Raw genomic sequence first — 27863 nt, forward strand, 5'->3', positions numbered from 1 at the left:
ATCTGTTGATAAATCCTAAACCCTCAAATAATTTTGGGTCCTGGAACACCGTGAGGCCAGCCATAAAATCTCTGTGTATTAGCAGAACTAGGGTCCCAGCTCTGCAAATATGTATTCGTCATTTTTATATATTCATGTGCCTCGAAGTTAAATGCTCACACAGACAGGAGTGATGAGACAATGCCCAGTTATCAACCCTGCTTTGACTTCGCTATATTTCAGTCAGGTTGGAAGACGAAAATAAGGTGGATTCACATACTCCCAATATCTACTCAACAAAATGGATGAGACATGTGCATTTCAACCCAACTAAGAGTGCTTCCAATAACTATACTCCAAAAGAGTTGAAAATAACATAAAATAGACACCAGACTGAAGGAAGTCTCTATTTCTAAGCAGTCCGTATTCCCTCCCCACACACACAAAGCAGTAGCATAAGTTCATACACTAACCATCCCGTACGGAAATGTGGGTTACGTTTTCTCTGATGTTTGTACGTGTCTTCTGAAGAAAAAACTGGTTGCAAAACCACGTTATAGTCACACGCGGGAAGCGACACCGCAGCAATAGAAAACCTGTTCAGGATTTGGCCGCTTTGACAGCAATTGGCAGCAGCGGCAGCAGAGAGATGTTTCTGAGGTTGATTTATGGAAGCAGGGCCGATCAAATCAGCACAGCTTACACAAGTACCAGCACATTTGGCTCCCGAATGCTTGTCTACAGCTAAGAGGTTACACAGCTCAGCATCTCTGAACCACTCTGATTTCAAAAAAAAAAACAACTGATTGACATCATCTTAAAACAGTGTTGTTATGAAACCAATACATAAACACCACCAAAAAAAAAAAAACAAAAAAAAACACAAGCAGTAACAAAGGCTTCATATTAAAGGTTGGGACTAATTTTCCAGCTCTGCAGGCCGGTAAAATGGGAGCTGTTCCTCACAGATTGACCTGGGAGATGAGAATCCTCTACACACCTCACATTAAGCAAGAGTTCATTACTGTTGTCTCACTATGAATCCACACTGGAAGTTCCCAACAGTTCAAAACGGCTAATCTCTCTCCCACCACCAAAAAAAACGGGAAGTTCTCAACATTTAAACATTGCTGTAAGGTACTATTAGCAAGATTACAACCGTTACTACGTTGCATGAAGACTCTCCAATAACTGTATTCAATTTTTTCACCAGGAAGACTCCAAAACAACACACAAAGAGAGCAGCACATTTTTTAAAGTGCTATGTTTAAAGATAATGAATTAGGAGCTGAGTTTAAAATGAGAGCAAAAGGGTTGTTTGATTACAGAAATGTTGGAAAGGCACATCATAATTTCAATACTCTTTGTCTCCCACCTGTTGGTAGTAGGGTAATTAAATTAAAATTTGGAGGAGATTCTAAGTATCCAGCTAGACACACATGTAAGTTTTCAACATCACATCCACTCACTGAAATCATTACAGAACTTATCCTCTTATTACTTTTAGGAACTCAGAATTCTGTTTTAAAATATGTGTCCTATTTGCTTATATAAAAGCAAGACAAAAAGCTGGGCTGAAAAGAAAAGGGACGGAGCACTGTGATTTCAGTAGGCGATAGGAAGCACTTTTAACCCCACTGGCAAACACCAGTGACAAAAAAAAAACAGTTGGTTTTTATCGCAGATGATAGATCCTGTCCTCTAACACAGAGTACACACATTGCAATCCTTCTCACTACCTGCTAGGTACAGCTCCTTATCTTGCAAACCCTTCTGGTCGTACTGACAGCTCATTTAAGCCTACCAATAATTAATTGCAGGAGGCAGGCAGCGCGACGGCTGCCTCCAAGCTATACGCAGACTGCTTCACTGGTCAGCGCACAGCACAGAGGTGTCCACAGAGCGCATGCTACAGCCCTTCCCTCAGCAAGAATGTTAATTTAGACTGAATTATTTTTCTCAGTCACTGGCTCTAACAAGATCTGTAGCGATGTTATACCTCCAGAGCTCCCAATTTGGCTGAAACTGGTTTAAAGGTTCAAAAATTTGGGGGAGCAGAGAGAAATGGAAATAGGAAGCAGGCTCGCCTAGGTCTCCTTGCCATAGGCTACACATAGCTTGGTCCAGATTAAAGGAATAGTAAGGCAACTCTGAGAGAAACTTAATGATTAAAACTTTTGTTTAGTACCCAATACTTATGTGAACGTACTGTTGAAAAGACAAGACAATGACACAAACTTCAAAAGCCAATAAATAGGAGGAACCAGCACTCACAGCTGAAAATTAGAAAGTACGGAGAACACAGACAGGAGACAAGGGCTCCATATGCTTCTGGGCTTTCAGCACTGCATTCCTGTAATCACATTTAAATTTTTTGGAACTATCTTCTTGGTTCCATCATTTACAGATGCTATTTTCCCAGAGAAAACTACTAAGCCTACTTTTTCCACTATTTGATCTACATTAACTCACTCTAATCTTAATTTTATTTAGGAGTTGTGTTTTGTTTTTTTTTTTATTGTAGCTGAATTTCTACTTAGCTTTTTTCACAAGACTCTCAGTATTTGAGAAACTGATGGGAGCAACTCACAACACTCCAGGCTCAGAAACTTAAAAAAGTAAAAGTTCACCAATAAAAAAAAGTTTTCCATTTATGTTTTCCCATAAACATTGCCCATGTAATCGCTTATCCTCAATGAAACACGAGATTCACAAGAGATATTCAGCACCACTAATGCAGCCACCATTCAGAATAAAAGGATCAACACCAACGCCTTCACCTGATGCCCTAAATCCTCTCAGGTCAGTGAAAACCCGTAGTCACAGACCGCAGCACCACAACCCTAAATCTTACTCAAGTATAGAGGAAAGAAGACACAGCTTTACTAAACTAAGAAGGAACAAATAGATTTTTCTGACGCTTTTCATGCTGCTAGCGGGATTTAAACTGACCACAAACATTCCTCCGTTAGGTACGCTGTTAGGTAGGGGAGCTACACATCGCAGGCAACAAGTCCCACTTCCGACACTCTGAAAAGCACCCGAGAGCGAAGGAGCCGAGCAGCGTTAGCAACCCCAGCGCTGGGAAATGGGAGTTTTGAGGCGCTGCGGTGCCACCAGGGGCCGGGCCGCTTTTACTTTCGCTTCCACGCCTCCCCCAGCAGCGCTGCGCTGCCGGAGCTGCCCTGCCCTTGGGGAAGAGGAGGGGGAAAAGGGGGGTGAAGGCAAATCGGTGCGCGTGGGACAACAAAACAGCTGTGGTGTTACACCCCCACCTCTTCTTCTCCCTCCTCGGGCCGTCCCCAACCCCTTCGCTCCCCTCTCCCCCCTTCCCCTCTGCCCCCCCCCCGGTGCCACCTCACGGCCCCGCCGCCCCCTCAGCCGCCCCCAGGCTCCCTCAACCGCCACCCCCGGTTCCCGCCCCCCACCCCCGGTCCCCCCCCGCTGTCCCCGGCTTCCCCTTCTCCTCCCCGTCTCCTTCCCTTCCCGTCACCTCCCCGCCCCGGAGCTCCCCTCACGTCCCCCCCGCCCCCGTCACCTCGGCCCGGTGCAGGCATCGCCCGGCCGCCGCCACCGCCGCTCCTACGAGGCCCCCTCTCCCCTCACGCCGCTCTCCGTGCCCGCGGCCGCCCGCCGCGCTGCCTGAGCCGAAGCGGCGCTTCCCGGGCCGAGCCCCGCCACTCTCCTCTCGCCGCCCAGATGATAAATAAAGGGTAGGGACGGCGGCTCGGCGCTCGCCCTTTTGGCCGCCCCGTAAGGCTCGGCGGAGGGAGGTTGGTGGCGGCAGAGAGGCAGGCAGCGCGCGGGGCAGCCCCAGGTGGGGGCCTGAAGGAGGGCGGCCGTGCTCGGGTTACCGGCGGGGTGCGGAGGCGGAAGTGGCTGAGGGAAGGGGGGGGGGGGGGCGCCGTGTGGTGCCGCGTGACGTCACCGCCGTGACGGTTTTTGCCCGTGCGGCCTCACATCGCGTCACGCTGCCCGGGCTGACGTAAAATTGTTGTTTCTTGAGGCTATGGGACCACCTGCCCTCTGCCACAGGAAATTTTGGGGCAGAAAACCCCAAATTCCCTCACAATGTGTGTCCCGTACAGCCCTGGCTGTGAGGCGGCCCCAAATTATACCCCACCTGAAACCCCTGGCACAGTCCAGCCTCAATAAGTGTTGGTTTTTGGGTTAAAATCCAGTTGCTTAAGCACTCAGGTGTTTATTTTCATAGAATAACAGAATCATTAAGGTTGGAAAAGATGACCTGGTCCAACCAGCCCCTACCACCAATGTCACCCACCAAACCATGTCCCCAAGCACCACGTCCAACCTCTCCTTGAACACCCCCAGGGACGGGGACTCCACCACCTCCCTGGGCAACCCGTCCCAGTGCCCGACTGCTCTTTCTGAGCAGAAATGGCTCCTCATTGCCAACCTGAACCTCCCCTGGTGCAACTTGAGGCCATTCCCTCTGGTCCTATCACTGGTTACCTGTGAGAAGAGACCAACCCCCAGTTCCCCACACCTTCCTTTGAGGCAGTTGCAGAGAGCAATGAGGTCTGCCCTGAGCCTCCTCTTCTCCAGACCAAACACCCCCAGTTCCCTCAGCCACTCCTCACAGGACTTGTGCTCCAGGACCTTCACCAGTTTCGTAGCCCTTCTCCTGACATCTTCCAGGGCCTCCATGTCCTGGTACTGAAGGGCCCAAGCACTCTGGCTCCTGTGAGCCATCACTTAGGTGCAGTGAGGTTTGTTTGTAAGCCTCCAGGCTTAGGGTGAGCACACAAACACCTGGTCGCAACATGTGGGCCAGGCCTCAAGGGACAAAATGAGATTATTCCACTGTTAAACCCACTCTCAGTCACAAGGAAGAGGCAAAGAAGCAGTCCAAAATGAGATTATTCATCTGTTAAACCCACTTTATTCACAGGGAAGAGGCAGCCCAAATACAAGACTGCTTACCGACTCAGTTTTTGGTGTACTCTGCCAGCCAGTATGAGGCTGGACAGGTTTTTTTCCAGGAAAGAGCTCTCCTCCTGCTGTTCATGCCTCATTTTGCAGACACATCTGAAAATCTCCATCTGGAAAAGTTTATGAATATTTGAAGGGGTGAAGTCATGCTTCTTATTTACATTGATTGTTGAAGTGTTTTTGCGGCACAGAGATTTCATTTGCCTCCCAAGATGGTTACTGGGTTGCTTAGACTGATTTGCTAGAATGGGGAAGATCCATGTGATGTGCTAAATGGTGAAAAGATGGGTTAAAAGGGGAGGACATCTGCAAACATATTAGTGTTTTTGGAACAACACCAATAACAGCTTTTCTGTTATGGTTCAAAAAAGGCAGTCTCAGCAGTATATTAGGGCTAAATTGCAGGTTCAGTGGCCTTACATCAAGAAATGTTGGCTTCTTTTATTCTGAAAAATGGTATTGCCACCTTTTCTAGCATGAATAAAATGTATGATCACTAAAATTGTGAAACAGTTGTACCTTCTGTATTTACATCACACCAGCCACAGCTACAACTTGTTGGAACTCTCTTTGGTAAAGGCACTGCACATAAACACTGTTACAGCTTTGATAGATCAGAAAGCTTTTCCTTATCAAGTATCTATTTCATCTGTGGCTGCTTAAATACTGATCAGGTTTTCCTATTAATTTACCTAAAAAAATAAAAAATAAATCCATGCGGATCTCATTACCTAAATTTCAGATGTAAAGTGTGTCTTTCAGTTTTTTAATTCTTGAAGCTCTTCCTGACTTTTTCAGTATGTTTCTTCAATTACTGGCACCAAAGATGCACACCGTTCAGAGAGTAATTGCACTCATGCCAAGTACTGGCCTTATGCAGAATCTGTAGGTGTGCTCAGTATTTGCCTTGTAGCCAAATACAGAAAATTATCTTTTTTTGCCAAGTGAGCTGATATTCACATAACTTTTTCAGATCCATCTGTTTTATTCCTGTGATTTTTTGCGATTATTTATAGTCACTGTTTCCTGGAAAGGAGCTACATTTTGGTACGCATACTTTTTCAAGGTGTACAAACATATGTCTGATCCAGTTTGCCCAGGGAAGTGGTGGAGTCACCATCCCTGGAGGTCTTTAAAAGACGTTTAGATGTAGAGCTTAGGGATATGGTTTAGTGGAGGACTGTTAGTGTTAGGTCAGAGGTTGGACTTGATGATCTTGAGGTTTCTTCCAACCTAGAAATTCTGTGATTCTGTGATTCTGTTAAATCACATTTGCTTATGTCCAGTCCAGCTTAGCATTCAGAGCCAAGATAACCTCTCTTCACCACTTAACTCCAGCTGACAAACCTTGTCAGGGTATACTGCATGGGAAATTTTGGGGTTGATAGAAGTACTAAAGTGCCATTCCTTTAAAATGCACCCATCTGATGATGATGTTCAATTTAAAATGCTGCAAGTTTAGTCTGCTAGGTAGTCAGCTCTATTTTGCACATCGCTTTTGAAATATTTCTAATTTTCTTAACCAAGACATGTGGTAGAACTGAATCAGCCTCATACAGGAGCCTTCTCTCAGGCAGCCTCTCTGCCTCTGCTGGCAGAGTCAGGCCAGAACAGTCCCATTGAGGAGCCAGAGCACGTGGACTTAGCAGTGGTGTTTCTGCTGGCACGGGTACCATCTTCTGACACTTAAGACATGAGCCAAAGTCAACAGAGCCTCTCTTTTATTACCCTAGATATAGTTACAGCAAGACTTTTCCCACAGGTAATCACGTCTCAGACAAGACGGTTATGCTGGCAAAAGTCTGTAAAGCACTTTACATCTTTAATTTTAATTTTTAATCACAAACAAATAAACAAAACCAACACACAACTCAACAGATAGACTTGATGAGATATATATTCCATAAACTCACACTTAGACTTGATTAAGGCAGTAAGTAAACCCTTATATATGCAAATATTCTATTACTCCTCTGGGATCCAGACTGTGTGGCTGAACCGCCGAATTTGGTCTTTCATAGCTCTGGAAGATTTTTAATGTTCAGCCCCATGCGTATCGGTGTTAATTGAGAAATACTCAACTAGCTCTTTATCTGCTTCGACGCAAAACCACGCTGATACCTGCTATTTGCTTAGGGACTGTGGAAAAGTATTTCATCATCCGTCTGCAACATTTGTGGGTTTTCCCTAGTGCAGAAAATTATTAAACTACATCGGCATTTTCTGCCTCTCTACAAAATGATGGTTTCTTTATCCTAATGTACACTAAAAATTGATACTAAAAACCATGTCCTTTATTCTGTTGCGGTGTCATCTGTCTTTCTGTGGCAGTAGCTTTTGGTTTTCTTTGCAGCTTTGAAGCTCGTTCCCTTTTTTTGCCCTCCCAGACTGGCTTTTACAAAGCTGCACCAAACCAACCATCCCACCCGCAAGGAAGACAAGCGGCCCCCATCCAGGAACTGTAAATAGTGTAAGATCCCTGGCCAGCTGTGGTGTCACAACCCATTCGGTTGCAAAATCCAGTTCCACCTGTTCCAACAGCACGTAGCCACTGTTTGATTTGAAGAAAGAAATTCTCTCTTCGATTTGATTTCCCCGTTGCGCAGGCAATCTACAAAGCAGGCTTGGTTATCTTTTTTCCACAGGCTCAGCCAAGCCGGCGCCTCTCCTGCCTCTGGCCTGCACTCACACAAAGCTTACACGAAGCTTTTAGGTTTTGTTCAAACCTCAATTCTCCTCAGCTCTTGTATTTTTTGGTAGGTTTTCCAGAGGTGGTAATGTTAATATGTCTTTTGCCAGTCTAATCACAATCCAGCGTAACAAATGCACAGGTTTAAACTTTGATACTGAACCCATTGTGGCATTTTAACAGGGGATTCCAGGATACTGGGATGTGTTTCTGAAGTCACCTAAGGGGGCAGAAAGAGACTGAACACACACAGAGAACACCTAAGGAATCAGACTGATCACACAGAGATGACCTAAGGAATCACAAAATACACAGAGGAGATCACCTGAGGAATCAGACTGAACGCACAAAGGAGAAAAGTTGCCTGCAGTACCTAAAATATGTAATGGGCCATTTTGGTCTTTTATTTCTTGTTTTTCACTTTACATGGTCTTTCAAGTGCCATAGTTAACATCTGGAAATTGATAACAGTTCTGGGATACTGACTGGAAGGACGAGGGGGAACAGGCTGAAGTTGCACCAGGGGAGGTTTAGGTTGGGTGTTAGGAAGAACAGCTTTACCGAAAGGGTTGTGAGGCATTGGAATGGGCTGCCCAGGGAGGTGGAGTCACCTCCCTGGAGGTCTTTAAAAGACATTTAGATGTAGAGCTTAGTGATATGGTTTAGTGGGGACTGTTAGTGTTAGGTCAGAGGTTGGACTCAGTGATCTTGGAGGTCTCTTCTATCCTAGACAATTCTGTGATTCTGCGACACAAACACGACTGAAAACCCTTGCAGCAACACTCTGAGGAGCTCAAACCTTCCACTCCAAGCCCCTCTTTGGTGACCACTGAACTCAGTAACAACCACAGCGTGCCTGCCCCCGACCCACAGGGCAGAAAACGGGCGGAAAACCTCCCCCCCTCCGCCAGCTGCACAACACCAGGCTCAGCTCCCTGCCTCTCCCCCAGCCCCAGGGCTCCCTCAGGGCTCGGGGCGGGCGGCTCCGTGCTCCTCCCCGCCGAGCCCGGGGGCGGTGGCGGCGGCGAGGCGGGCGGTTGGCTGCGGGCAGCCCGGTGCTAGCGGAGGCCATGGCGGCTGCGGGCCGGGCGGGCAGCGCCGTGTGGGGCTGGCCATGGCGGGCCGGGCTGCGGCGCTGGTACCGCACGGAACGAGGCGTGTACGGCTACAGGCCTCGGAAGGCGGCCGGGGAGAGCTCGGCAGAGCCTCGGAGAGCCGGGGAGAGCGGCGGAGCAGGTCCGGGGGGGGAGCCCGTAGCCCTCCCGCGGCACCGGGCTGAGGGGAGGGCGGCTCAGGCGGTGCGGGGGGACCGCGGCTGGGACGGGCTTGGCTTGGTTTGGTTTTTGTTTGTTTCATGATTTCTTATTTTATTTCGTTTCTTTGTTTTTTCAATTCGTTTTATTAATTTTTATTTAATTTTATTCGTTTTTTTATTTTATTTCACATTATTTCATTTTATGTCACCGTTTTTATGTCACTTTGCTTCATTTTATTATTTTAATGTTTATTTTACCTCATTTTTTTCACACTTTATCATTTTACCTCAATTTAATTTTTAATCTCATTCTTTCCTGTATTTCACTTTTTCATTTTTTACTTCATTTAATTTTTTTTTACTTCATTATTTTTCATTTCATCATTTTTCATCTCATTTTATTATTTTATTTCATTTTATTTCTTTTTATTATTTTTATTTCATTTCATTCTTCTCAGCCTTGCCGAGCCAACACATCTCTGTGACAGCTTCAGGGGGCTTGGGGCTGTTTTTCCTTGTCCTGAGTCAGTTTTTCTGTTACCTGCCCTGCCGATGATTGTCTGCGAGCAGCTTGAGTCCTTATCACAAAGTTGTTTTCTTCGGTTCCCCATGAAGCGTGCTGATACCTTGCCAAACTCCATGGGCAGAAATAATTGTGCTTGGGCTGCACGGACTGCCCGAAATCACATTGGTCAAGTAAATGTGCTCCCGGAGAGATTTTCCTGCTCATAAAAGTACCAGTGTCATGTGCCTTAAGTTTTATATTAATATATTATTGGGCATAAAGTAGCTAACTACAGCTAATTCTCTTCTATAGCAGTGACTGTGATGCTTTTAGCCCACTTTTATAGCACAGAAAAATAATTTTGAGCAGAAAGCTGCTGTAGGAGCTCCCTGCATCAGTCCTCTGCTAGGCTTAATTCATTAAGCCTCCTCCTCATGAAGGAAGGAAAGCGTTAATATATTTTTATACCACGTTTTAAAATTGCTTCTAATTGTCTTTCTTGCTGTAAGCATTGAGGGAGCAACCTGTTTGAAGGCCCCGACTACAGGAGAGGAGCAGCTGAACCAGTGCCAGCAGCTGAAATACAGAGAGCAAAGAAACAACTTTGTGAAATACTCTCGCTCCGAAATTACATGGTTTTGGAAAATGAAAAACTACACACCTGGATACTGTCAGCACTGTGTCTTTATCAGGGATAACAGACCGTGCTAGAAACACATTATAAAAAATTATAATCCAGTATAAGCTAATTCATTTGTAGCAGATTCTGTGTGCTATGTTTTCTATTGAATATATGTTTGATGAAAAGTATGTTCACGTATTTGAATGTCTAGTATGTTTGACTCAGCATGGGCACTTGCCGTTGGCTAGTGGCTTGTGCAGACACAGACTTTTTAAGCTTTAGGAAATTAATTATTATCAAGACCCTATCTTCCTGTCATCCCAGCAAGGAACAGGGTAGCATAAGTGTTATGATCGAGTCAGCTCAGGAAATAAGACTTTGCACACTGGTACCTTAGCGTTCTGGAGCTGGACGTACCCATTGCCATAAAGAGACTAAAAGCAAAATGAAGTAGCTTTGCATATGTGTACAGGAGTATGACTGTGAGGGCAGTCAAGAGGGAAATGTAAACTTGCTTGAAAATCTGATAAATAAGCAGATACAGCAGTTTGGTGATAGGAGCTCTTGTGGGGTGATACAGTTAAAAACCTGCTTAGGAAAAACCTTTCCAGCTCAAAGCTTGATGGTTATCGATGGACAGAGTGCTCCTCTGCTGGTACTGTAAATGGATTAAATGTGAGCATGTGCTATACCATTCTGCTTTCTTTTTGTGTTTAGTTGACCATGCTCTTGCTCGGTTAATAACTGCGTACTCTGAACATGGCCACAAAGCAGCCAAAATAAACCCACTGTGTGCTGGCCAAGCTGTTATGAACATGGTACCTGAAATCCGAGAATTGACAGAAGTTCTTCAAGGCCCTCTCATTACTACAGGTAAGTCTGCAGCCTTATTGCAGCAAGTTTTTCTCCTGGCTGGTTTATTGAGAGGCTGCGTACTTTGCAGACCAGCCAAATACTGAAGAGCAGTTCAATCAGTAATGTATTGTTGGACAAAAGGCTATTAACTTCAACCTACTTACATGTTTGCACAAATCATTGTGTAATGAATGGCTACCTCCTAGCATCTTCAGTAACCATGAAAAATTTTAATTGCACTTAAAACTGCTGAGGTTGTACATTAATTTCTGTAACGTTCTATGATTTAGCATATTTTTGACACTGTGGTGAAGCTGTCATGGCACTTGGGTAGCAGTCAAGATTTGTCTTTTCTCGGATCTTTGGCTCTTACTGTGGCCTTGACAAAATGAGGGTCTCTCTCCATGCTATATTTTCTCCATCTACGAAATGGCATTTACTGCTTCTGATGAACATAGGATTGGGATTCATCTCGCAGGGCAACAAAATGAATGCTATACCAGTCACAAAAACAGTCACTCGGTGTCATCCACATTGAACTCATTCAGGACATTTTGAGCACCTTGCAAATAAGCATGAGACCCTCCTGTTATAAGCACACTTGAGTGTTATTAATTTTTTTCTTGAATTTTTAATTTAAATGAAGGAAAGGAAATCAGGACATGAATTTGTAGTCTCAAAATCTTGATGTAATTGCAAGATGTCAGCTTATTTCTTAGTGCTTCCCCCCATCTCCCCACAAGTGACTTAATAACATTTATTTCTGACCAGGGCTTCTGAACATGGGAAAAGAAGAAGCCTCCCTGGAGGATGTATTGGCTTACCTTGACCATATATACTGTGGGCATATTTCCATAGAAACAAGCCAGCTTCCAACCTCGGAGGAGAGAAAATGGTTTGCTAAAAGGTTTGAAGAGTTAAAACAAGAAGCGTTTACAACTGAAGAGAAAAAGCACTTGTGCAAACTGATGTTGGAGTCCCAGGTACTTTGTTAACTATTATTTGATTCTAACAGAGTTGCAGAGTCTGTTTTGGATCCCCTGCTGCTCTGGACATTATCTGCTCAGGAAAAGAAGAATCACTACCCTAAAAGGTTTGACAGGGTCCAAGAAGAAGAAGAACAAGGTTTTGCCCCAAAAAGTGCAATGTGTAAATGCAGGAATCTCCACTGGGAGTCATTGCTGAATTTACTTAGCAGCCATTATTGAAACATAGAGCAATGCTTTTTGATTTGCATTGATTTATTTGGAAATTATTTGGAGAAAAATATTTCCAACGAGATACAAACTCCAAAGGCGCTTAGAACTAATTAGAACATACATTACATGAATGTATCTCACAGACAATATATATTCCTTGACATCTGGAGACAGAAGTAATGACCCTACAAACCTGAGAGTAATCAGTCTTAGAAAGTGAGACTCTCTCCAACTAGTGATTTGACAGCGTATATTAAAAGTTACTGGTTGGAACACAAGGTTGGGCACAACTACATGAAATTTTTGCTCTGTGTTTTCCTTTCACCCTCAGCTATATCCATCTGTTTTACTAGCTTTAAAGCACAGTGTTTGTCAAGAGTTTGGGAGAACAAAACAGAGTTGTACTGAGGGTTTAGCCATGTAGTTGTGGTAAGTTTGCTGCTTTTCAGCAGAGGAACGTGTATCCAGTACATTCTGTAATGAAGTAAAAGATTTATGTACTTTCAAAGTGTGCAGAGACAAATATTTCTTTCCTGTGCAAAAGTTCAGTTTTCCCCTTCCCTCTTCCTGTGGTATCTAGAGGGATGGAAATGTAGAAGATGAGGATCTGTGAAAGTGTCCCTGTTTCCAGTTTTCTGAGTGGAAGGAGTGTTAAATGTAATATAAACCATGACTAAACAGAAGTATATGACACATCTCATATTTTTCTTGCCTGTTTGACAATTAAAAAAATTTGTTAGTGACACAGGAGGGTGAAAAGTGACATCAGGACCTTGAGGAATCCCATATTACCTTCAGTATGACCAGAACTGTACTTAGAGTGTAGAATTTTAACTGTCAGGAAAAGTGTTTCCGTGTGTGATCAGTTTTGTATGTGTTCTTTAGAATTAAATGTTGCTTAACTAGAAGGTGTTCAGGAGTTGGCTTGGATCTTTGGCTGTGACTCAGTCTTCCCTTCTCAGTTACAGTCTTCGTTTATTTTCAGTCTTCAGTTGCAAAACACTGCAGACACTTCGATTGCTTCCAAAACTTTGTCACTTAAGAGAGCTGTCTAGGAATAGTGAAGTGGGAGGAGTGAAAGGAAAATACTGGAAATACAGATTCCTTTATTTTCCTTCTTTCAAGAATTCTTTTAACTATGTACTAAAGATTGTGTCCAATGTAATCAAAGTGAAACTGCTTCTCTAGCGCTTGACATCTCAGGATACTTAAGGCTTCTGCTGTAAAAGTACTTACTTTACCATTGTTTTACTGTAAAATTACTTATATTACCATTCCTTAATTTTCACTTAAGCCAGGTAAACTGTTAAGAAATTGGTAAATTGCTCTCATGTAGTTCTGTATCTACCTCTTTCCATGTTGGTGCCACTTTGGCCCTCAATCCAGAATTTGTTCTGCCTAAAAGGAGAAAAGTACATGTAGACATCATGGCTTCTGGTCTTAGACTGGGGTGGTGGAGAATGAGCTGGGACTTTCAAGGGTTATGCTTAGGTTTGTCCAGCTACAAAAGTAAATGATATTTCAATTTTGTAAACAGAATACTGCTTGGCATAGCATAATACTGAAGTTCTCCTGTTTTTAACAGGAGTTTGATCGCTTCTTAGCCACGAAGTTTGCCACAGTGAAGCGATACGGCGGTGAAGGAGCAGAGAGTATGATGGGTTTCTTCCACGAGCTGTTCAAGATGTGTGCATACAGTGGCGTGACAGACATCATCCTCGGAATGCCCCATCGTGGGAGACTTAACCTGCTCACGGGCTTACTTCAGCTTCCACCCGAAGTAAGAGATTTATTGGTAGTTGCTATGTGCCTGGTTTATTTGCAATGAATGAATAACCCCAAAATTTGTTTTGTTCTGAATGCTGGAACAATCAAAGTTACCTTTGTGAGAGGGTATTCTGCTCCTTTCAGTACATCTGCCTGAGAGACTGGCAAAAGAACTATAATAAAGTTATTTTTTTTTGTGCTGGTATCTTAAGCAAATGTGCTGTTTCAGGAGTAGGAAAGCATATGATCCTGGAAATGTTTTTCTTTTATTGTGTCTGTGAATTGGAAAGGGGATTTAACCAAGGTTTTTTTGTTTTGTTTTGTTTTTCCATGCAGCTCATGTTCCGTAAGATGCGTGGTTTGAGTGAGTTTCCAGAGAATTCACCGGCCATTGGGGATGTGCTGTCCCACCTGACATCTTCTGTGGATCTTGACTTTGGTTCACACAGGCCTGTGCATGTCACCTTGCTCCCTAACCCCTCGCATTTAGAAGCAATCAATCCGGTGGCCGTGGGCAAGACACGAGGAAGGCAGCAGTCTCTGCTTGACGGAGATTACTCCCCAGAGAGCTCTGCACAGCCTGGAGACAAAGTTATTTGCCTGCAGGTATTTTGCTCACAACTTCTAACTCACCTTTATAAGACTTCCTAGACTAGCATTTGAACAGAAATGGTGTATATAAAAATATCAAACAAAACTGAATTAATGTAGAATATGAAGAATTGGGATCCTCTTTATGAAGAAAGAGGAGGAAAAGGAGGATTTTTAGGTGACATACATGATAATATTGGTCTTCAAACAATTCCACTTTCTAGATTTCCAAAGTACTTATTTTAATACCCTGCATTGAGAGCCACGTGTGTCTTTCCTCGCAGACCACTTTTGCATTTAAACCATTTAGACTACCACTGCTAGACTTCTTTTAAATTAAATGGGTTTGGAGAAGAGCTATCAACATGGTTGAAAAATGTACAGGAAGGTTTAGAATTTTGTCATTTTATCGTGGTACTGTTGAAGTAAGTCTTTTTATGCCTACTGGAATTACTTCATACTCTCTTTTTTGCAGTTTCTTACACACTTTTTTCCTAAAGTATCTGTTCTTGTCTCTATTTGTTATGGCAGGAGTAGGTATAAGTCTTGGCTTACTGATATACAGCAAAGAGAGTAGCAAATCCTAATCCAGAGTTACTGTTTGTTGATTTTTCTATTCCTCCGGTGTTCTCTAATGAGATTTTTCCATCTTCTTCCCTATCGTAGGTTCATGGCGATGCTGCTTTCTCTGGGCAAGGCATTGTTCCTGAAACGCTGACCCTCTCTAATCTGCCGCATTTCAGAGTTGGGGGGAGCATCCACCTGATTGTTAATAACCAGCTGGGCTATACCACTCCTCCAGAGCGAGGAAGATCATCACTCTACTGTAGTGATATTGGTATGTATAGGTTGAATCAGAAAGAAAATTGCCTCTTGTGTAAGGAAGGCTTTTTAACACCAGTGGGTTCCCATGGCATGCTATTGCAATGGGCTGTTCGTATCAAGTGCTATCAACCCTAGAGAATTATAATAATCTATGCCCCTTTTGATAATAATTTGAATTTATACTCTATTATTGATTATTGCCTTCTACTAGCAGAAATTCAAGTTCTAAAAATATGCCCTTCCCCATCTATTCCAGGGCAAAGGCTAATTGTCAAGGGAAAATCCTGTCATGCTTTTACAGAATGTTATAAAATATCTGCGAAATTTAGGTGAAGTCTTTAAATTTGTCCCATGTCATTGACAGCTTTTAAAAATGGATTGTGGTGAAATGTGTAATAGATGTATTTTCAATATATCTTTTTAAATATAATGAAAACTATTCCCACCTTTTTTTTTTTTTCCTCTGAGTAAGACTTATTACTCAGCTACTCCTTCATTTTCTTGGTTAATTTATTGTCAGGTGAACTTGTTGAGCTTTTAATTGAAAGGCCATGATTAATGTTATTAATCATTTAATTGAAAGGCTCATGCCACTTCGAAGCTTAATCTTAGAAAGCCTTTTGCTTTGGGCTGATCTTTCCTGGTGATAAACAGATATTGCAATCAGCAAAACCACAGGCATAGTAGTTATTTCCTTTGTGTAAATCTCTTAGAATTGAGAATAACCTAGTGTGTGTGTGTGTATATATATATATATATATATATATATATATATGAAGTATAATATCACCTGTTTTTCTTATGGCTTCATCAAAATGAACAGGTAGATTTCAATAAATCTGTTAGGAGTTTTTCTGTGGGCTGATTTTGTGGGGAGTTTTTGTCTGTTTTTTCTCCATCCTTAGTTTTTTTTTCTTCTTACCTGGTTATTGAGGGGTGTGTTACCCATATGGGGTTCAGGAGGAAATAGGATATTGGTCAGAAATGGTAGAGTGACTGAAGCATCTTAATTTACTTGAATTTGGGCAGAGAAAATACAAGAGGAGCATTGCTGAGAATGTTTGCATCCAAAATACAGGGAAGGGTGTTAAGATGTGTGAATTCTGCAGCATTCCCTTTAGTGAGAATTTTCTTTGTGCCTGGGGTGGCAATGGTTTGAATGACCACTAACTAGCAAAAAGATTTTGTCACCTGGATGGGTTTGTGGTAGTAGTTTATAGCTTAGGATAACAAGGAAACAAAACTGTTTTTGTTTGGAAGATGCAGTCAAATACTTCTTTCCCATTTCCTGAATATTCCCATTCAGATTAAGAAGAATTAAGGACTTTGTGTAGAAAATCTAATGGGAGTTTAGTGCTGGTAAAGAATTTGTGTTGAAACTGGGACAAATACAACAGGTTGAGCCAATTGCACCTTCTGGGAAGACTCCTTATCCCAGCTGTCATCACAAAAAGCATGTTTTGTAGGTTTCTTTTTGTTAAGTGCTCTACACATACATTATATCTGTTTCCATTACTCTGGAAGGGGTTGGGTGTGATTGCTGTGACTACGTTTTGCATCCCTGGGCAGGTAAAATCGTTGGATGTGCAGTTATCCACGTAAACGGGGATGATCCTGAAGAAGTTGTCCGTGCCACGCGGCTGGCAGTCGAGTACCAGCGCCAGTTCCGCAGGGATGTGATAGTGGACTTGCTGTGCTACAGGCAGTGGGGCCACAATGAACTTGATGAGCCGTTCTTCACCAACCCCAGCATGTACAAAATCATCAGGTAAGGGTACCACCACCTGCTGGGGGAACCCCAAACGTGCTTTCTTCTACATCAGCTCAGTACTTCAATAGTTCACTGTTCACTACTTCAATAGTTGAATAGTTCAACTGTTCACTACTGCAATAGTTCTTTGTATAATGATGATCCTTTGTCATACTGACAAGTCTTAATATAAGTGTAGCTACACTGGTAGCAGCCCCTGTCTGATAATGGCATGAGAATAAAGATAACCACTGGTCGTGGTTCTCTGATATGCAGCTTGATGCCTCTTGGAGACCAATCTTGCATATAGCCCTTGAATTTCAGATTCATGACTGCTGTTAATCAGAAGTCAAAGTTGCTTACTGTGTGCCAGAGGGAAAGGTAGATTGTGTGGGAGAATTTGGAGGAAACTACACACAACGTGTGTTGTGTCCTTGCCTGGTCCTGCTGGTTCCATGGAGCCTCATCTTTACAAGCATTTAAATACAGTCAGATTCCATCTTGATCCCCAAAGAAAAATACTGGCCAATGAATTCTGGTATTTTATTCTGGCATTTATGGAATCAGGTGCGTTAATTCTCAGCTAATTGTGAAATTCCACTGTCAGTTTGCCTAAAGAACAATACGTAATAGCACAGAGCCAGCCTGAATGAGAGATTTTTTTTCTGGACTTACTTTTACCTGCAGCTGCCAACTGCAGGCACTTTCTTAAAGAAAGGACTGTAAAGTATGAATCCAGGAGAATTGTTACCTTTCTGGAACTGCTAGGAAAGAAAACTTGACCCAGATTAGTATAATACACTAGGTGGTAATTTATTTTAGTTTTCCTTGGTACCTGACAGTAGTAAGGTGGCATTTCCCTGTTCTGCAGTTACACTTTTCAGGCTTAACGTCTCTGGGGTTTGATTCCCTCACCCACAGATCCCGTAAGAGTATCCCAGACACGTATGCAGAACACCTAGTAGCTGCTGGGCTCATGACTGAGGTTGAAGTGTCTGAGATAAAGACGACCTACTATTCTAAACTGAGCGATCATCTTGCCAACATGACTTTGTACAGTCCACCTCCTACCAACCTGCAGGCTCACTGGAAAGGTTTGGTCGAGCCTTCTGCTAAAATCACCACCTGGGACACAGGAATGCCTATACCGCTTCTGCAGTTTATTGGAATCAAGTCTGTAGAGGTGCCAGAAGAACTCCAGATGCACAGCCATCTCCTGAAGACTTATGCACAGGTCAGGATGTCTCTAGTTCTGTTGTTTAAAGGTATGACCCGTTACAGGGAAAAACTCTTTAACTGACAAGGCTGCCAGTTAAAGAACAGCACAATCTTCTCTAGGAAAAACAGCTTGTTCTCTTTTTCAAGGCTGCTGTTATGCAATTCTTTTATGTTTGAAGAAAAATATGTTCTCCCTCATATCTGACCATATATTTAACTTGTTATTTTAACAATATTTTGATATAATGAAGAAAAAACATGTAAAAAATACAGTTTGTTGTTCTTACAATGTTCTTACAAATATAATCTAAACTTCATTATTATAAGTACTTTAAAAAAAAAAATGAATCAGGAGATTGGTAACAGTGTATGCAGTGTGTAAAGCCAGTAATGTATGTGTTTATATATAAACTTGTGTATACATTTGGCCAAGTTTGAAAGTCACTGTGTTTGAGTCATAAGATTTTGTGCAATAACTGGCTTGGTTTGGGTTTATGAATGTTTCACTTTGATGAATGATGACCATGGGCTGGCGTCTGGTCGACAGCTGTAGAGAAGCCACGAGCTGAATATTTCAGAAGGCTGGTTCTTGCCTTCCCAGCCCCAGTGGGAAGTCTGGGTGTTATCACTCATCTGCAATTCTGCAGATAGAGAATTCTGGAGACTGAAATACTTACACCTGGTGTCTTTCACCACTACACCAAGTCTGTCAATAGCCAGCTCTCTGCTCTGCTAAGACTTTTAATATTTCAAGACTAAGATCTAATCTGTCAATCTAAAGTTTGTTGACTGGTTAATGAACAAATGGAAATACATGGTTTTGTGGTCTGCAGGGGCAGCCTTCTGCAGTTTGTGTATGTATTCCAAATCAAACCAACCAAAATTGGCTGCTGGAAAAATAGTATTTCTCTCTACAACATTTTTTTTTCCTAACTTCTAATACTGATCTGTGCCACAACAATGCATAAAGATGGAAGAAGGCAAAATAGTAACCTTTCCTTCTTGTTTACTTTTTTAGTCAAGAGTTCAAAAAATGGAGGAAGGAAAAAAGCTGGACTGGGCAACAGCTGAAACTTTAGCGTTTGGTTCCTTGCTGTGCCAAGGTAAGAGGTAACTAGACAGCAAACAATGAATTATTTTTTGCTTTGATGTCTGTAAAGTATAACGTTAAGCTTTTTAGGTGTTTCTAAGCCCAAAGATTGATATGCTGAGTAAATTTGACAATTTGTATTTGCATGGTAGCAAGAGAACATAAGTGTGAGTCCTGTATGTCACCAATACTTGTAGATTAGCTACTAAATTTCTTCAAAGAAATGTTGCTCCCTCCCATCCCCTTGAAAAGCTGGTGCTCAGTGCTGTGCACATGAGCAATGCATGCGGTATCAGTTGGGCCTCCCACATGCTTACCTTTTATAGTGTTTCATGCTGTGATTAATTTCCTCCTTCTCTAGTCTGAATTCGTGTTTCAGTTTACATGGGGTACAGGATGCACATATTCTGCAGTTTGCTTCAGCAAACTGTGTGGTTACAAACGCTTAACCCAAAATAATTTTTGGCTGTGAAGAGGAGAAGTGAGATGTGTGAGCATCTCTGTGAGATGGAGCTGATGGTGGTTAAGAATTCCCACTCAGATTTGATTTTGCTGATGAGGAGAAATCCAGGAAGTTACTGTCCTGCATGTCTTTTATTGTATGATAAACTAATCCAGTGTTTTGCTTATTGCTTGGCAAGGGTTTAATGTCAGACTAAGTGGACAAGACGTCGGCAGAGGAACCTTTAGCCAGCGACACGCGATGTTAGTTTGCCAAGAAACAGATGATACCTACATTCCTCTGAATCATATGTCCCCAGACCAGAAGGGTTTCCTTGAGGTAGGTTCTGCGGTCCACAAGACAATCTTCAAGTTGTGCTGAAAGAATGCAGATTTTAAAACTGCTGAGGCACATGTACGTAATCTGTATATTCTGACAAAGCCCAGATAGGGAGGCATAAAACCCACCTGATTGTGGGTTAAGGAAAGCCTAGCTAAAGGCAGATGACTGATTTGTGCTTTCCTGTAGCAAGTTGATAGTTGTGCATGGTTAGTTACCCTCTTTAACAAGGGGTTCTGTCTTTCCTTGAGAGATCACCTATTATTTTTCTTCCCTCAGTGCCTTCCTTCAAAAGCAAAAGAGAGGTGACCGTGAATCGTGTTTAGGAGTGCATGTCCTCAGTGTGCCTAGCACTGATGTGCCTGGTTCCAAAGGTTCTTAACCCTGGGTTGTCATCTCTCTCACCTGCCCCTCCCAACAATTTCCTTTCTGTTAGGTGAGTAACAGTCCCTTGTCTGAAGAAGCTGTGCTTGGTTTTGAATATGGAATGAGTATTGAGAGCCCTAAGTTACTGCCAATTTGGGAAGCTCAGTTTGGAGACTTCTTTAATGGAGCCCAGATAATATTTGACACTTTCATCTCTGGAGGTGAGTGTACAAGGAGCTAATTCATATATTTACAATATATCATTTGTAGCCAGTATAGTTTTAGAAAATCCTTTAGTTTTAAAGTAAAAGGGCAATGTGTTGAGAAAAAGAATTGTTTTCTCAATAAGTCTTGTGAGCTTGCCTACTTGATCCCAACTACAGTGCAGATTTTCCCTGAAGACAGTCTGTCTAAAAGGAGAGACCTCATCCTTGACAGAAAAGTTATTCTGAAAGCACAGTTGATTATGTTAATGACCTTTCTTCCCTCCTACCCCTATTTATTTTACAGTGTGCATATATTTTTAATAGCTTCTTAGGATGTACTGTTCCTTCATGAGGCATATGAAAAGTTCCTGAAGCAATATAGAAAGAAAATAGTGATGATTTAAAAACAAACAGAAAAAAAGTGCTAAAACCAACCTCTTGGTTTGACTTTTGTGCATTTTCTGAATGCTCAGATGTTGCAAAAATACCTTTCGGGGTTGAAACAGGCTGAGGAAATGCTAAGATGGATTTCTGGAGTGGGGTTCCTTGAGTGTAAGAGTCCAGAGTATTGGCATCTAGTTTCAGTTAGGCCTCTATGTTCACTCTGTAACCACAGATGGTAATTGCCAGAGACCCTCTCATCCCACCCATCCTCATGAATTACCTCCTGGATTTGACTGTAATCTCTTAAATAGTGCAGGGGCTTTGACAGAGCCCAGGGGAGCTCACCTCTGGCTGGCGTTGCTGCATTAGGCAGGACTGGCTGACGGGCTGCTGCCTGCTTCATACCTGCACAGGACTAAATGACAAGGCATACAGAAAAGATGCCATGAGTTATGGTCAGAAGCTTTCATACTGAGGAGAAGGATTTTGTGGGTGCCTGTTAATAAGGAGGACAGTGCCATTAAGAGGATTTTCTCATAATGTGTTGATGTTTCCGAGTAAGTTCTAAAACTTTCACTGCTCAACATGAAGCCTTAAGAGCCCTGAAAGCCCAAAGTTTCATGACAATTTCAGAAACATCAGATCATCTTATGCATGCTGTTTCACAGCTGTGAATCTCACAGCTAAATACAACAGCATGTTTCTGGTTTGTACTTAATGATGTGGAAATCAGCCATACTCTTATCTTCCTCAGTAGTTCATGCAAAGTAACGACTGTTTGGGGGCTTTATGTTCTGTTGAAATCATTTTTCCTTCTTTCTCATTGTTTGTTTTAGGGGAGGCCAAATGGCTCCTGCAGAGTGGGATAGTAATTCTTCTTCCCCATGGCTATGATGGTGCAGGCCCTGAGCACTCATCCTGCCGGATGGAACGTTTCCTGCAGGTACCCCTCCTCATCTCCCTTCTCACACTCACGTATTCCCCATCACAGCACTGGCAAACAGTGCTCTGGGAGTCTTGCCACAAAATGCCATGTTCCTGATGTACTTGTAGGTGACTTCAGAAGCTGGAGACTTACCAGGATCTCACCATAGGAATGGGCTGGGCTGAAAGTAGAGGGAGAAAGGGGACAGAGGTGCAGGTCTACAAGTGGTGAGGAAGCAGCATTGGTTTAAATACTACCACAGCAGCTCTGCTGCAAGATTCTGGTTGAACTTTGTAATAATAGATGCTTGTTGTTTCTCTTAGATCTCTGTCACCTGCCCAACCGTGTGTGTGGTAACATGAAATTTTGTAATGAGATTTGCACAGTGTTTGCAAAGGCCCCGTGCCCTCTGCAAACGTCCCTGGTGGGGTGTGCTTCAGTACTGCCTGCTGTCGCTTTTCTGATTGCCGCTCTTCAGCAATGTCCTGTACCACAGAATGAGTCCAGTAGCAAGACAGAATTGCTCTATTGCAAATAGCAGACCTTTAATGGGCACTTCATAGAGAAAGCATTTTGGGGTTGGCATTGTAAGTGGGCAGCCACCCGCCTGTGCAAGTCACTTACGATGTTCCCACTGTGCACAGACTGTACAAGCAGAACACTGGGCACTATTAAATAGCAGTAAGTAAATTTGTGGCACATTTTTGCAAAAAAAAAAAATAAAAAAAAATCTGTTGTTATGTCATTGTGACTGTAGTAAGTAAATTAAAGCCTTTTTGATTGAATAATGGCTTAGGGAAGAGCTTGGAGCATCTTTAGGGGTGCTGCCATTCTGATGAAATTGTCATGACTGTCCACTGTTAGAAGAACTGGAATGCCTTGGTTATGGTGTAGTTGAAGGAGGCCTTCAGATACAGTATTACCAGGTAAATGCTAAAGCCATTTCTCTGAAATTGCTTTTCCCTTGCTGTCAGCATTTGAATTGAGATACTTGTCTCCTATTGTTACACCAGTAAGCATGTCTTATGGCTTAAACTCCTGTATATTTGGCTCACTAATTCCTTCTTGACAAGTTATTGCTATGTCCCCCGTAGATGTGTGACAGCTCAGAAGGAGGAGTTGATGGGGACCAGGTGAACATGTCGATTGTGCATCCCACCACCCCAGCTCAGTATTTCCATTTACTCCGGCGGCAAATGGTCCGGAACTTCAGGAAACCTCTCATTGTTGCCTCTCCCAAAGTGCTACTCAGGCTCCCTGTAAGCTAGAAAACTTCCTTTTTCTTTTTTCGTCCTCTTCTGCGTTCTCTTCCCCTTTCTCTTTGCTTTTCCTCTGTGTTCTCCTCTCTGTTTTGAGGTGAAATCAATGGGGTTTTGCCTGTTAGGGGCAGGGTAGGTTGAGGATTAAAGCTGGGTGGCGGTGAGCCTGAAGTAAGAGTGATTCTGGGTATGGTGATGTTCTTCAGAATCTTACTGTTCTGTCTTTCACCTGTGGGAGTGGGAATGGGAGGGGAGAGGGAATGTATCTTTTACTTACCAAAACCCTGTCCCAGACAGGGCCAGAGAGAAAAGGGACCAAGATTTGGTAACTTCTGACTCTTCCCCCATTTAGGCTGCTGTGTCAAGTTTTGAAGAAATGGCTCCAAAGACAACGTTCAAACCTGTCATTGGTGACTCCTCAGTAGATCCTAAAAGGTAGCTCTACTTTCTTACAAGGGAAGCTCAGAAAGGAAGTCCCTCTCTTCTACCTAATAGCTCAAGGCTGAGGTGATGTGAAAGATGTGACTTTTTTAGGGGGGATAGTATCTGTATGGTGAGTGACTTAGGGTTTTACTTGTTTCCATCCTTCTTCTCTGCTTACCTGTTGGTAGTTATCATACCCGTTTTCATAATAATAAAGTGTTCAGGCTTTCAGCCCCTGTCTCCAAGGAGAGGCTGTGATCAGAGTTACTAATCTGATGGATGCTGTTGTGAACCATGGCCATTAGCTAGCAGTCACTGGGAGCAGCTGTTCTATGAAGAGAAGAATTTTTGTTCTGCTGTTGGGACACTTGAATTGATGAAGTGAAGCTCGGGCAATAACATCTTTGTGTGTGCATTATTTCCCTATCTTCAGATGTGAATTTGGAGCATCCTGTTCATGAAGGGCAATTCATATTTTTCCCTTCTAATGTTTTTATCTGTTCCCAGTCCTAGTAGTATAATCACAAGGCTGAAAGTATCTTAGCATCTTTGGTTTTTTAAGTGAGATGGTGAGGTTTCTCTCCTTGCCTTTGTCCATTAAGCTCAGACAACTAAGATCTTTCTGATTACTGGACACGATTGCATATCTCCTGAAGGCAGTTCCTCTTAGGCATGGGAGAGAATTGTCCTCTGGAGGTACTTCTCTCCCACTCTGTTCTGTTCTCTACAGAGAGAGCACAGATAACTAACTTAGATGGAAAGTTTAATTTTAGATAGTTAAAAGGCTGAGTTAAAGCTGAAGAAACAGGACATTTGGGCCATGGCCTACTGTGCCCACAGGTTAGTTTGTCAGCTAGTTTGTCAGGGAGTGGGAGGGAAAGGAAGACAAAAAAGAAAAGATGGTCTAGGTAGCTCTAGGTCTAGTTCAGCTTTGTACAACTCGATTAGTAGATCGTCTTTAAAGTTTGGCTGGTTGCTTTTATGAAAGGTGTGAAAATGTTCTGCAGAGAGTTTCTGTGAAACACTAAACTTGGAAACGCTCCTATTTTTCCTCTAGTGTCACCCAAGTGGTGCTCTGTTCCGGTAAACATTACTACGCTTTGGTGAAGCAAAGGGAGACGCTAGGAGAGAAACAGCACAACGTAGCTATTTTGAGACTGGAAGAACTGTGTCCTTTCCCCCTGGAAGCTCTACAGCAAGAGTTGAACAAATACAGCCGTGCCAAAGGTAAGCAAAATTTTTACCTTTTTCTTTCTGGCCTCTGTGAAATTCTAAACTAAATCTGTTGCCTGCCTTTTCAGATGAAGAGCTGTAGTAGTGTTTTCCTCTTTGCTCTTCCCCCCATATATCTGGTGTTTCTGGAGTGGGATAATACAGGTTTTTGCCACGTGTGCTAAAAGAGTTTGTCTCTGCTATTGTTAGCTTCTCTAAACCACTGCTGAAAATCAGAGTGAACCATGTGGGACATTTTTGCGTTGATCTTTTCTACCCAGTCCTTTAAGTATTATTTGAAAATGATGGTAAAATAGAAGAACATACCTACAGCATGCCCTCATGGTGGACATGCTTTTAGTTTGACTGCAGAAAGTGATGACTTGTAATGAATTCAGTCTCACAAGAATTCATTTCAAAGAAAGTACCAAGGCAAAAAAGTCAGAGGTGCTACAACAGAAAAACATAACTTTCTTGAGCTAAACGTGCGCTTCTAATGTACCATTTTCCTTCCTTTAGTCTTCACCTGGAGTCAGGAAGAACCACAGAACATGGGTCCATGGTCCTTTGTGTCACCACGGTTTGAAAAGCAGCTGGGGGTTAAGGTAAGATGTCCCCATGGTGCTCTGGTCTTCAAAATGAACTTTGAAGTTATTCTTGATGGCAAAATTCTGTTATGCTTACTTGTAAAACCTAGTGCATAAATCTTAACCTAGTGCCTAAACTGAATGTGTGTTCTGATTTTAGCTACTTATGCTTTTTATAGCACCATTTAGTAGCACTGAGCAGGCCTGGAGCTTTCTTTTACCAGGTGTGTAGTCTAAGTAGACAGGGTGATGAAAGATCCCAGGTAGGAAACAACATGCTTAAGGTGCCACAGTGAGCAGGAGGAGAATCTGAAGCTGCTGTTTGCTGCAGCAGATTGAACACTGTAATGGTCTTGGAACTGTAATCACAGGGAGATGAAGGAAAACTTCCTGCAGCACCTCCAACTGGAACTGCCCAGTATCTGACAATAGGTATCACCGTGGCATCAGAGAACCTCAAGATGTGGCACTATGTTTGTGCTTCACTAATCTTTTCCTCCTGGCTCTAATTTCAGCTCGCTCTTGTGAGTAGACCTCCTTTACCAGCCCCAGCAGTTGGCATTGGAACCCTCCACCAGCAGCAGCAGGAAGACATTCTTACCAAGACGTTCATCTAAATTTTCAGCGGACAGCCTACTCGTGTAGTCAGTCATGTTTGTTGCCGTCCTCCTGCGAAGAAGAACAAAAGCCAGATCCTTAGGACTCTTAATTTTCCAAAATGGGAAAGAAAATGGAACAAGTTCTGTATTGACGAAGCAATTTTTTCATACGGGGACATACCTAAAGATGAAAGCTGATGCCTGTTACTCTAGATAGTTTTTTTTGTTCTTTTGTAGCATTTTCTACAAGAGATCTTTTAAAAGTTTTTAAAAATTGCAGTCCAGGGGGAAGATCAGTGAGGTAGGTATAAAATACCTTGTATCCGATCACTTATCTGCATTTGTCAATTCCCTGGGATGGTGTATGTGTGGAAACAGCTTCTCATTTCCACAGAAGTGTTAGTGCTGTTTGGTTGAGTAAATGCTTCCCCGTGACTGGGAATGAGCCATTTCTATTAGCAGAGTGTTGTGGATTTTCTCATTTCTTTTCCTGTGGACTTGCAGTTAAATCTGTGCAATTGTTGGTATTCTTCTAATGTGCATAGCCTGAAGGGATAAGGGTTGTTAAAGCAGGATTCCTGGGGGCACCTAGCAGGATCTCTCCTGAAGGCTTCAGGCACTGGTTTCTTCTCAGGAGGAGAAGCAGTGCTTTCACATCAAGCTTGCAGGGTGGGAAGTGTGCTGCAGTGAGGCTCCTGCTGTATTTTAGGACCCAGTTTTGTAGAAGCCAATCAGTTGGGCTACTCAAAGAGTTTGGCTACTAGTTTGGTACCCAAGAGGCTACCCTGAAAAGTGATGTTTCTCCCTACCGAGAAAATTCTTCTCAGTGTCCACTGTCTATTTTCTTAATTGTTTTTGAGGGCTTGCCTCGGTTCAGTTTCTTCTTTCCTGGTTCCTATACAAAATCTTGCTTATGCTGTAAGAAGGCTGAAAGTGTGACCAAGAGCAACAAAGAGTTCAAAACTGTGGCAAGACAGATAAAGCTGGCTGAAAAGAGTTTGAGCAACCCTTGTTGAAAGCTATAATAGCGAGGCCTATTTTGAGTACGCTTAGAAGCTTGAAGGTTGAGGGGTGGCAGAATTAGAAGGTCAAACGGGCTTCTCACAAAAAAAAAAAAAACTGTAGTAAAAAAAACCTCATGGCTTATTTTGGTTTGGTTTTTAGTTTGGGCAAAGTTCCCATGTGGAGGCATGTTGTGAGGCTCCTGAGCAAAACCTTTTCTTCGCAGTGAAAAGCTGTGATATCAAAACAGGTTATAGAAGAAAACATGTTAAAGAAGAAATAAGTGACATGGATAGCAGCAAATGGCAACAGGAGGTTAGTGAACTGGGTTTTCTGAAGGAGTTCAAACAGATACTGATGTTCAAGCCACATGAAGTTCCTAAAACACAGGCAGCAGAAAAAAGCTTTCTCTTTTTAATGCTGTGGCACACTTCAAAATTTTGTGAGAATATTGATTGGTTCCCAAATTGATGTGTGTTTTTAAAAGTAATATGGTTTATTAACTTTCAATCTATTTATTACCTTTTTTTTTTTTTTTTTTTAACTGAAAAACTTTCAGGAAACTGAAATAGAGAACCAGACTACGATGAAGTATTAAAATCATGGTCTCCTACTTGCTGATATGAAGCCTTCCCTATGAAGGAATAAAGTAACCTTTGCTGGAGGCAAGCCAGTAGTTTAACATTTAAATGACTTGCCATCCCGAATGTGCTTTATAAATAATGTCCGTAACTTCTCAGGCAGAATTTCACTTTAATTTATGAAGTGCTGCAACAGAAAAACTATGCATTGGAGCTCTCTGGATCCCTGCCATTCAATGA

General features: G+C 42.6%; 2 protein-coding genes across 2 annotated transcripts in view; one reads left to right on the top strand and one right to left on the bottom strand.

The window, feature by feature from the left end:
- The window catches only part of UPF2 (UPF2 regulator of nonsense mediated mRNA decay), a 61815-nt gene extending 57985 nt beyond the window's left edge, over window positions 1-3830 (bottom strand). The window contains exon 1 of the mRNA XM_027460618.3: window positions 3518-3830. The gene's annotated coding sequence lies outside the window, so the exon portion shown is untranslated. The remainder of the gene's footprint in view (window positions 1-3517) is intronic.
- A 4785-nt stretch (window positions 3831-8615) lies between these two features.
- Window positions 8616-26498, top strand: DHTKD1 (dehydrogenase E1 and transketolase domain containing 1). Its single transcript, XM_027460568.3, has 17 exons — window positions 8616-8857; window positions 10721-10876; window positions 11630-11841; window positions 13643-13837; window positions 14161-14430; window positions 15082-15253; window positions 16810-17008; window positions 17912-18224; window positions 19227-19311; window positions 19940-20079; window positions 20516-20666; window positions 21872-21978; window positions 23055-23219; window positions 23572-23654; window positions 24700-24869; window positions 25374-25459; window positions 25957-26498. Exons 1-17 carry the CDS (start codon window positions 8692-8694, stop codon window positions 26056-26058), a joined length of 2772 nt encoding a protein of 923 aa, XP_027316369.1. The 5' UTR covers window positions 8616-8691; the 3' UTR covers window positions 26059-26498.
- Window positions 26499-27863: the final 1365 nt, after the last annotated feature.

This window comes from Anas platyrhynchos, chromosome 1 (assembly GCF_047663525.1).
Source record: "Anas platyrhynchos isolate ZD024472 breed Pekin duck chromosome 1, IASCAAS_PekinDuck_T2T, whole genome shotgun sequence".
NCBI lineage: Eukaryota > Metazoa > Chordata > Aves > Anseriformes > Anatidae > Anas > Anas platyrhynchos.

What these genes read in the sequence shown, in the direction of transcription:
- DHTKD1 (XM_027460568.3), top strand. Translation starts at nt 8,692, where the DNA reads ATGGCGGCTGCGGGCCGGGCGGGCAGCGCCGTGTGGGGCTGGCCATGG. An exon ending in TGACACTTTCATCTCTGGAG is followed by an intron (nt 20,667 to 21,871) that starts GTGAGTGTACAA and finishes TGTTTGTTTTAG; the next exon opens with GGGAGGCCAAATGGCTCCTG. An exon ending in TCCTCAGTAGATCCTAAAAG is followed by an intron (nt 23,655 to 24,699) that starts GTAGCTCTACTT and finishes TTTTTCCTCTAG; the next exon opens with TGTCACCCAAGTGGTGCTCT.